Source organism: Poecilia latipinna, unplaced genomic scaffold, assembly GCF_001443285.1.
Source record: "Poecilia latipinna isolate Pla-1442-1.1 unplaced genomic scaffold, P_latipinna-1.0 Scaffold3217, whole genome shotgun sequence".
NCBI classification, from domain to species: Eukaryota; Metazoa; Chordata; class Actinopteri; order Cyprinodontiformes; family Poeciliidae; genus Poecilia; species Poecilia latipinna.
Window position 1 is genome coordinate 44,825 of NW_015115833.1, and position 10,584 is coordinate 55,408.

The following is a 10,584-nucleotide window of genomic DNA, read 5'->3' on the forward strand; positions in this document are numbered from 1 at the left end:
TAACCAGTCGACTCACAGTTCTCCTGGTCCCTCCCATTCTTGCAGCCCCTCTGTCTTACTGGTCGGAGATGGGAGCGCACATAACAGCAGCAGCAGCACCACCATCACGTCGGAAGACACGGGATGAATCTAAGGAAGGGGACATGAAAACCAACAATACCAAGCAGGTGCGCTGTGGAAGATATGGGAAAAAGACATCAAGTTTTTCAGTGACGCTGTACCCAGCCGCTTCAATCGGTAATTAAACCTCTGCTGTTGTGGCCCCTCGCTTTTTTTTGCGCTTTTTTCTCCCCCCAAGCCATTCTCCCCCCTACACTGCTGGCACAAAGACGCTTATTCTAAGGAGCTGCACCTGGGATTACAGTCAGTCCGCAAGAGTGAACAGATCAGTTGCATCTAAAACGATGGAATGAGAAGCAGTGACAGTAAGTAATAGGATCAGGATTAAATCACTTTTCTTCTTTTTGTACCCCTGTAAATTCCCCTCTGATACCCCCCATCCGTCACCCAGCGAAGACATAATGTCATTGTCTCGAAAGTGAAATCGATTCACTCTTATTTTAAAACGTTGTTTTTGCCGGAATGATGCACAAGAAACTCTATTATGTCTATAGATTTTTATTCCCTTTTGATTCATTGCGCATTACCCGTTTTTTCCTCTGAATGAGCAGCCGGTTTCTCTTGTTCAGGATGCGACTGCGCAACCTTCGGCAAGTACCAGCAATTAGGCTGTGTGTTTGTGCACGAGTTTCCTAAAAGCTTACAAGAAACAGTTCACCCATTTTTTTTTTCTTTTTTAATTGGACGTCGCCATTGTTGTCTGTAAAAAGGAAAAAAAAAAGCAACTGTGGCGTTCTGGACTCAGAGGGGTCAAACGGTGCGCCCTTGGCATCACACCAACCCCCTCCTTGTGTCTGAACCAGGGTCCGTCACAGAAAATAAATCAAGCACAATATGGTGGAGCCCGTTGGATTCATAGAGGCTTGGAAGGCACAATTCCCTGATTCGGAGCCCCCCAAGATGGAGCTGCGGTCCATTGGAGGTATTGAGCAGGAGCTGGAGAAGTGCAAAGCGTCCATCAGACGCCTCGAACAGGAGGTGAACAAGGAGCGCTTCCGCATGATCTACCTGCAAACCCTCTTGGCTAAAGAGAGGAAGAGCTATGACAAACAGCGGTGGGGTTTCAGGAAGACACCATTGAATGAGGGGGTAGACCCTGCAGCCACCCAGGGTGCAGAGTCACCATCTCAGCAGCCCCACATGCAGGAGACTGGTGGAGTTGGAGGTGCTGGAGGATACGCTGTAGTCGATAGGAGTCGTTTTCAGCCACTTGGGGATGGTACTGGCAGGTCCAAACCTAGGCCCCCACCAGCCAGGAAGTCAGCTTCCCATGGAGATGGCTTGGAGTCAGCGTTTGACTCACCCCAACAAGCAGAGTCTATGTCCTGTGACAACCTCGATGGCCTCTCGCCGTCTAAGCAGAGGGGTGGCATCACCCTGTCCCCCCGCAGGCCCACACTTCCACCCCCAGACAAGGATCTGCCTTCTGACCCCAAAGATAAGCTTGGGATGGGACTTGGTGTAGCAGCTCTCAGGTCCAACTTTGAGAGGATCAAACGGGCCAACTCTCACTCTGCTGGAGATGTAGGTAAGGGTCAGGAAAAGCAACTACCACCACCACCACCACCGTTCTACACCAACATGGAATTCCATCATGAGAGGGGTTTGGTCAGGGTCAACGACCGGGATGTGTCGGATAAAATCAGCTCCCTGGGTACTCAGGCCATGCAGATGGAGCGAAAGAGATCTCTTCACTCCCTTCCAGGCAATCTGGCAACAGTGGCAGGTGAACTTCGTGCCAGGCCAGTGTATAGAGGACGGTCTACTGAGAGCACCTGCGGCTATGATGCAGAATACGAAGATGGGGAGCCCAACCAGCGACATTCAGGGAGGGCCAATGGGGGTAAACCTCCACCTCCGCCTTGGCAACCATCTGAGTTCCAAGCCTACTCCAGCGTCTATGTTGGTGGAGTGATGATGGGTGAAGGTGGCAGTGGAGATGGACGTGGAGGTGGCAGTGGAATCACAATGAGGGACCACAGCGGAGGTGATGATCACCTCCTGACCTGGCCACGCCGCTCCTACTCCCCAGGTAGCTTCGAGGATGCTGGAGGGGGTGGTGGCTACACACCAGACTGTAGCTCCAACGAGAACCTGACATCCAGTGAGGAGGACTTCTCCTCTGGCCAGTCCAGTCACGTCTCTCCGAGTCCCACCACAGCCTTCCGTCGTCCCTTCAGAGAGAAGAGCAGGTCGCCTTCCCAAAACTCCCAGAACTCCCAACACTCCTATGACAGCAGCAGCCCTCCTACGCCGCAGTCTCAGAAGCGTCACCACAGGCAGCAGGGAGGCCATGTGGTCATGTCTGAGGCCACTATTGTGAGTGTTCGCAAGACAGGTCAAATCTGGCCCCCTCCTGCCCACCATGACCTCCTGCCCCATGGTCGAACATCCCATGACAACAGTTTTCACGGAGACCACTTAGGTAAGTAAAGACGGCTATCTCTAATCTTTGTTATGCTGAAGTTAGTCATGCTTAAATAATCTTGGCACTAACTTTGCTTTGTATAATATAGCTTTCCTCTTAAAACCACATGTTGGATGAAAGCATTAGTGATTGATAATGTTAGTTGGACTGGTGTGTGCAGTCAAATATGCCAAAATGTGTGTCCTTTGGACGGCCTTGCGTGGGAGCCTGATGAAAGATCCACCTCTGCTCATTCTTGGAATGTCAGTCGGGTGGGTGAACAATGAATGTGGCCAGTCTGAGTTGAAACTAAAAGTCTAGTCTTTCTCAGGCCTCTGGCTCTTGTACGTAATTTAAATAGCAGGTGTCTTCCTGCCTACCTTTTCTTTTCTTTCTCATCCTCCAAAAAAAATAAAGAGATGCAAGATGACTTTTTCCTGAATTACAAACATAATGTCTTTACCAACATTTACAGTTACCACCATTCTTTAAATATGCTGTATACAAAAAAACAAGTCCTTTTTGTTTCGCAGCCTGACCTTATATTAGGCTGATATTTCCTGTTTTAGATCCGTTAGGATTACCTACATTTGTTTTATTTGTTAAATGGCAGAAAATTTGAGATGTTTTATTTATTTATTTTTTTTTGCAGATGATTATTATTACTTTCCTTAAAGTCCGAAACATACCTGGAAGTTTATTATGCCATTGGCTTTGTACTTTTTTGATCGCAAACTGTCCTATGGATTTACTTTAAGCCACCCTAATCACACTGCTTCCTCATGTGACATCATGGGAAAATCTAAATATATCAGTTTCAATATCGGGAGCAAAACTGTCTGGTTTATCTTTGAATGCAACTTTAAGATTTCTGAAGGTGACACATTTATCTGTTGAATAGATAAACAGCATGGGATTGTCCTGTCCTCATGTGGTTCAAAAAGGAGATGGTCCAGTGTCCTGGACTGGTTGGTGTGAAATGTGTCCATTAACCCCAAAACAAAAGCAAATCATGTCATGATTATGCTAGTGAAAGAGTGCCATTGTCTACAGTGAAACAAGTCCTTTCACAATGTGGGACGAAAAACCAGTCGGAGAGGAAGAAGCAATTACTCCAAAAGAAATATAAAATCCCAGATTACAGTTTGCAAAAGCACTCTGGAACAAAGAACATTTTGGAGACATTTCCTGTGGTTTGATGAAACAAACCTCAACCACACAGCCAAATGAGTTATGAAGAGGATTAAAGATAAGGCCTGCAAAACGGGCCTTATTCCATCAGGAGGAATGGGCCAAGCTTCCAAAATTTAAGAAAGTAATGGTACATTTTTTTTTTTTATTTCACTCATTATTCTTGTACTTAGTAAATAGAAATAGTTGTAGTTATCCTGACTAATCTAAACAGGTAAAGGTTAGTGTGATCTAAAGTCAGACAGGAATAGGACTGAAGGGTTTTGTCAATACAGCATATGTAAACATCTAGTTTTAGTGCCTTTATCTAGTAATCTGCCTGCACTCAGTTACTAACCTTGAGCTTTTGGAACAGCACAGCTACAAGGATATGGTGCTTAGAAACAAAGTCATGGACTATCTGGGTAACTGGGCTACCAGGACTTGGGTTTTCTATAATTTGCTCAGAAAATTTCCATTGTACAAGCCATGCCAGGTCGTAAGAGCTGAAAGCAAACACTGCTCGGGTGGCTCAAATATTTGGTATAATTTTAAAACTTGGAATGTTGTTTACTAAGGTGCGGTTAGTAGAAGCCATGCACATTTTGGTGAGTTGCCTGTCAGTGGGATTCGGCTGTGGAAGTGAGTAGTATTTTGAGTCGCTGGACTGGCGCCCTGTTTGACCAGACAGGCATCACATGCCTGCAACCAGGGTGAGCTGCAAAAGAAGGAAAGCATTGAAAGTAAAGATTGTCTTAAGCTGCTGCTTCACAAAGTTATTGCAATCATCACAAATGCCTTTTAAGCTGTTGCAACACAGGATTCAGTTCCCAACATGTTACTGTCACTCTTAATAGCATTAGCATCTGCAGTCCGCGTTTGCTCACAGGTCTCACTGCATCTATAATTCATTTATCTGAAAAGAATTGGGAACCCTGGTGGAATTAGCTAAAATGCCTTTCCAAACAGGATGCGATTATCAAAGCACCGCTGTTGCATTGAAAGCAAAAAACATCTTGCATCATGTCAATTAAAAGGCAAATCCCATCAATATTTTAGCACAACAGCAAAAGTCATTACACTCCACACAACACAATCAGGATTGTTTGAAGGTAGCTGCAAGCCCTGAAAGTCTGTCTCCAGCAAATGGCTGGCTAATTCTCCAGCTGCTGTGTTTAGGATTATCACAGCACTATCTGCCCTCTTTGTTTTAACATATTTTCCACAATGATGAGCCCGGTGGGACGTTTGACAAGCTGTAAGGCAAGGATGGAGATGGATTTTGGGCAGGAGAGGAGGAAGAGGAGGAGGAGGAGGAGAGCATGTGTTGCAGACAGTGATGCATTTAGTGAGATAATCATAAATTTGAGCTCAAGATGTAAAAATATTTAACACCCTGCAGACTGGTCATGTTTTCTACTCGGATTAAGCAGACGTGAGACAGAGCAAGCTGGATGACCGCAATAAAAGCTGCACAATTTGATGTGTATTTTTATGTTTTCAGATAATGTTGATAATACAGAAAGAAGAGTGAAGAGAGTGTATGTTTTGTGGGGAGTGGATGATGCTAATAAAGAGTGGGACAGTGCTGTGAGGAAGACTGAGGGAGGCAGAGTGCAAGGCAAAGCTGTCGTTTCTCGCTTCAGCGGTCCGGGATGTGGGGTGCTGCAGAGAGGCGCAGATGGGAAGAACACCCCCGTTGTGTAACAGAAACACACAAACTCAGGCTCAGGCACACACAAAGTTACACATTCTCGATATTTCATACCTCTCAAGACTACTTTGGCTTCAGAGGATGGCATACACGGAGCATAAGATCACTTTTTGATGGTCCATCCTCTCATCATCCCAGCAATGAGTGCTTTATGTGGGTGATGCTTCATTGCAAATAGAATGTGGTTTTAAGGATGAAGCAATTAGAAGTAGATCTGTCAGATTTGCTGTTTCATATGTTGAAATGATGAAAAAAAAGTTTAAATGATTAGGGAAAGAAAAGTCAAAATGATGTGGAAAAAGAATATCAACTGCCAAAATGAAATTATCGCAAAAACGTGAGACAATCATGAATTTTGTGCGTCTGTTGGTCTATTAGAAAAGGCTTAGATAAAAAAAAAGGCTTCTCTTTGACAAACATTAATGTGTGCCTAGTGCGTGTAGAGGCACATGCAAGTTTCATGAACTTCCATGAAAAGAAAATGTGTTTTAGCAATTTGCCTCATCTTTGAGATGTCTTTTTCAATTTATTCTGATATTTGGACTTAAATCTAAAAGCAGAATATACATTTTCTCACCATCACGACTTTAATCTTAAAATACAATTTATAAAATGGTTAGACCGCAGTCTACAGGATATTTTATTCATTTTGTTAGAGATATGCCCAATGGTGGAAAACGTAAAGAAATTTAGAGTAACCAGTACTACGTTCAGTAATGGTTTTAAAGTTAACTTCTTAATTAAGCAGAATACCCTGTGTTTTGTTGCCTTCCCCTTTATAAAGTAACTTTGATCCACGCAAAGTGATGTTTGCTAATTGATTAATGGTGTTATCTTCAGCTGACTGTTGTCTGCTGATTCACAAAATAACTCTGGTTGCCAAGCAGTAGGGGTAGCTGTTTTTATGAGTTTTATGAGGCTGCTCTTTGTTACCAGACAGATGTCTAAACACCCACTCATCCTTTTTCTCAAGCAATTAAGTGTAAGAGTTTTTAATCTTCCCCCTTTATCTTTCATAACGTCACCTTCCTAAAATAATAGCCGAAGTAATATTTGGCCAAAAGTGATTTTTTTTTTTCCCCCGAATGATCTTTTGGCAATAAAAAGTATATATATATATTTTTTTTTTCTTTCAAAAATTGCTTTTGAAAAAAATGGCGCAGTCCATTATTTTAGGAATGTGAGACTTCTTTCTCTTTCAAGTTGGGAGTGTGGGTGAGCTAACTACACTCTATGTCTCTGGTATTTTACAAAAATTAGGTTTAAGTCATAGATTTGTTAGTAGATGCAGTTTTGAAGTATGAGCTAAAGACAATAGCATCCATTGCAGATTAAATCTGATTTCACTGTCCGTGTCATCCTGTGTTTATAAATGCATTCCTAATTTGATTTTAATTATTTTACAGATAATATCTCTTGTGAGCTACATTGAGTTGTTTTGTTTTTCTTAGATGAATGAGCTCTGTGCATTTAAACTTTTATGTCTTAAAAATGTGATTCAACATTTCCATCTGTGTTGGAGCACAGGGAGGAGGCAGAAGAGGGAAAGGAAAGCTTTACAGTCAGTCTGGTGTGGCACAATGACCCCTTTTCACACGGCCGGGGGAGTGACTACGCCTCTTAAAAAGACTCGTTCAGTGTTTGCAGTTGAGTGAACTTGGCAGTAAGAGCAGACACACAGTAGCTACAGGCTCAAAGTTAGGCTCAAAGAAGTAAGATGGGAAGAGAAGGAGATTAGATGGAGTTAGAGGAGGGCAGCATGTTGGACTTTCTTTGCCAGGTGGTGTTCAGGTCAGCTCACCGTGGCTGATGCAGCCTGCTCAGGCAACTGAAAACTGTCCCTCTGACATTATATCAGGAGGCTGGTATAGGAACATTTGAACGGTTCACAAGTTATTTGTTCATATGAAAATCCTTTTTATTTAAAATTGGATCATATTCTTTGAGTTGGACTGTACTCTTAAGGTCCCAACTTGAAAAGTCTTTAAATGTTATGGACTTTAATGTTGACACTTTTCAAGTCTTATTTTTTTGTGAAAAAAAATAAATAAAATTATATATATATAAAATCTGGAAACTGTTTGCAGTTCCCAACTTTTTTTTCCATTTCATTATCTAAACAATATCAAAATTATTTTCTGAAAAATAAGCACCTTTTTACAATTATCTATGTAAAATATGTTTTTGGCTCATTGCATCTTGATATCTACATAAGTTATTGACCCTCTTGGTTCTATAGCTACAGAACCTATTGATAATGTACACATTCAGTATAAAACATGTTTTTAAATTGTGACCTCATTTTAGGGCTGGGGGATATGAGGAAAATCTAATATTGTGATATATTTTTGCTATATCACGATAGACAATATATATCACGGTATTCTTAACTGAGCTCCAATGTTATTTTAAACTTGCAACATGATGTCACCCACGCAAGTTCCTGCCCCCATTTCCCTGCTAGATTTAAATGTAAGCTAATATAAAAAGGGATGCAGTATTTTGTTATGAACTGTCTACACTACGACTAGATAACAAGGTGAGAAATAAGTTTTAACTAAGAAAAAATTAGCGAGGGAGAGGGAAGTAGGTCAGTTATGCTTGACTTTGACAAACTTAACATATAGATGTGCTGTGGAATAAGGTGTGTTTTGGTTCAACTTAAAAATAAAAAGGCGCCCTACACACAAACTGACAGGTCATCAGTAAATTAGCTAATTTAAATTGGCTAATCAGCCACCGCTGTGTTAGCGTGGCTAATAGCAGCGGTGGCTAATTTACCACAGCGATCACTCATTAATAATCGCAAAATACACATCAAGCCTAAAAACCTAAAACTGTAAGGAACTGAATGGTAGGTTAATGCTTGAGTGTCTTTGGTGCTGAATCCTGACACATAAAGTTGCGTTGTTGTCAGTTGCTATGGCAACGAGTCTGCGTGTATCGTAAAGCAGACAGAGAAAAAAAGAATGAGTAGTTTTGAGTTATTTTTCCCATTGCATAGCATTAAATGAATCCTACCTACGTCTCCAGGTTTCACTTTAACGGACTAGTTCTACCGCGGCAACGGGGCTATGAACGGTGTGACGTCAACGCAACAACTGTTTGTAAAAGAGTAGTCTGATTAGGGGGGGATACATTTGTCGTACAGCCTTTTGTGGCAATAGTTTTATAACATGTTTTGCAAATTACCTCATTTTGTTCGATGTCCTCCATATAAAATCCAAACTACTGCCAATTTATTGATCCGTTGCCGTTTCTCTTCGGAACTAGACTAGTTCATCTGATTCTTCAGTTACCGTCTCATTCACGGCTCGCCTCAAACTCTCGCTGTCACCATGTTTGTTTTTCTCCGCGCAGCATGATAGGAAATTTTCAGGTTGGGAGGGACTAGTGATGCATTCATAGGGTGTCGGATAAACCATACTCACAGTGAATTTGACGGCGAAAGTTTATTATTTGAACAACAATTTATACTTGGTAGTTGCAATATAGCCATTTTAACTATCGTAAATTGAAATTATCGCGGTACATCGAATATACTCGATATATCGCCCAGCCCTACCTTAACTTACTGTATATTTTCAAACCCATGACAAAAATTGAAAACTCACAGCATAAAGCAGAGACAATGCTACATGTTTTCTGCTGTATTTGCTCAGTTTCATGAATATTCCTGTAACAGTGATGGATATAGTTTCCTTGTATAAAGGTTCTTGCATTTCTGATTATATTTATTTACTTAAAACCGTTCTGCAGTCCTAATAATGGCCAACACAAAACACAAAAAATAAAACAATTGGAAGATTTTGCTTTGTTTTTCTGTTTGTTTTTATAATGTAGCATGAAGTCTGTCAGTCGGCATTGGTTCCATGTTTTAGCAGCAGAAGCTCAGCCTGGCACCATGGTTGGTGTGGAGTTGCCGGCTTGGCAGTGGAGCAGCTCTCCAGTGAGAGTCAAACTTATTGGCTTGGTTTTTGGGTCTGGAGCTCTTTACCACTGACGCTTGTTAAATTAAATGTCTTATAAAATGCCTATGTGTCTGAAAAATGTTGGAGATATCTCTATTACTTTTTTCAGTAAGAAGAAGCTGATGTGTTGATGGGACACTCCCAACAAATGCACACCAAAACACAATCTTGAAAGAGTAATCAATCCTCTTTTCTTGTGTTCACTTCTTTTTTTATGAGCTTGTTTATTTCCTTTGCCAAGCAGCCAGCCAGAATCTTTCCTCTGTAACCAACGAGGCTTGTAAAGAGACGGGGGGGAAAAAAACTTGGAAAACCCTTAACATAAATTCTGGTGGCTTTTTTTTTTATTTTCTCTTTTTTGTAATGACCATTGCTTTTGAATAGCAGCCATCTTGGCTCTTTAGCTTGGCTTATGTTATTTCATTCACAGTCATCTTGACTGGCTGCAACACGGGGAAGTTATGCTGCTATTGCTGTACAATTCAGGGTTTCAGTCTCAGTGGTGAAGAAGCTGACTGGTGTGTGTTCTCTGAATTTAAACCCATTCTACGTTGATGAGGGATGTTGACTCCAATCAGTTGTTTCACTGACAAGTTTACTATGAGGGTTGACATGAGAAACAAGCACTTTTTGGTTTTAGGTTGAGACTAATTCTGTTTCTAACATATTTACATGCCAGTCTTCATTTAATCACTACAATAAAGGCTTTGCAACTTTTTTTTCCACTTCTGAAAGATTTTTACCAAGTCTAAGGAGATTCAAATATGAGCTTGAGTTTTTTCCACTGTACTTTTAAAAATACAGTGTTCTGTGTGGCTACTTAGAAATATTAAATGTACCTTTTGAAACTAACAGCCTATAAGCAGCTAGTTGACATAGTTTTTTCTGTATTTTTTTATACTTTTGATCTGATGTAATGTCCTAATCTTAAATGCCAGCCTTTTTAAAGGCAAAAAGAACAGGTATGAAATGAGACATTTTATGTTGTTTGTCTGACGGTTACCAAAGGTTTAACATTTATTTACTGAATTGAAATATGGTTATACAATTCTAAGAAATTTCAACCAGCAAATCAAAATCAAACTAAATAGCAATAGAGTGTAATCACTTTATCCATAATCCATCAAAAAATTAATTTACTGAGAGAATTAAACTTGTATGCTATAGAATTTTTTTTTTATGGATACAAAACTATGGAGGAG

At 41.0% G+C, this 10,584-nt stretch overlaps 1 protein-coding gene across 1 annotated transcript; it reads left to right on the forward strand.

Annotated features, from left to right (window-relative positions):
- The first annotated feature begins 32 nt into the window (after positions 1-32).
- On the forward strand, positions 33-2,910 carry LOC106940419 (breakpoint cluster region protein-like). The gene has a single exon (XM_015023163.1). It carries the CDS (start codon positions 955-957, stop codon positions 2,551-2,553), a length of 1,599 nt encoding a protein of 532 aa, XP_014878649.1. The 5' UTR covers positions 33-954; the 3' UTR covers positions 2,554-2,910.
- Positions 2,911-10,584: the final 7,674 nt, after the last annotated feature.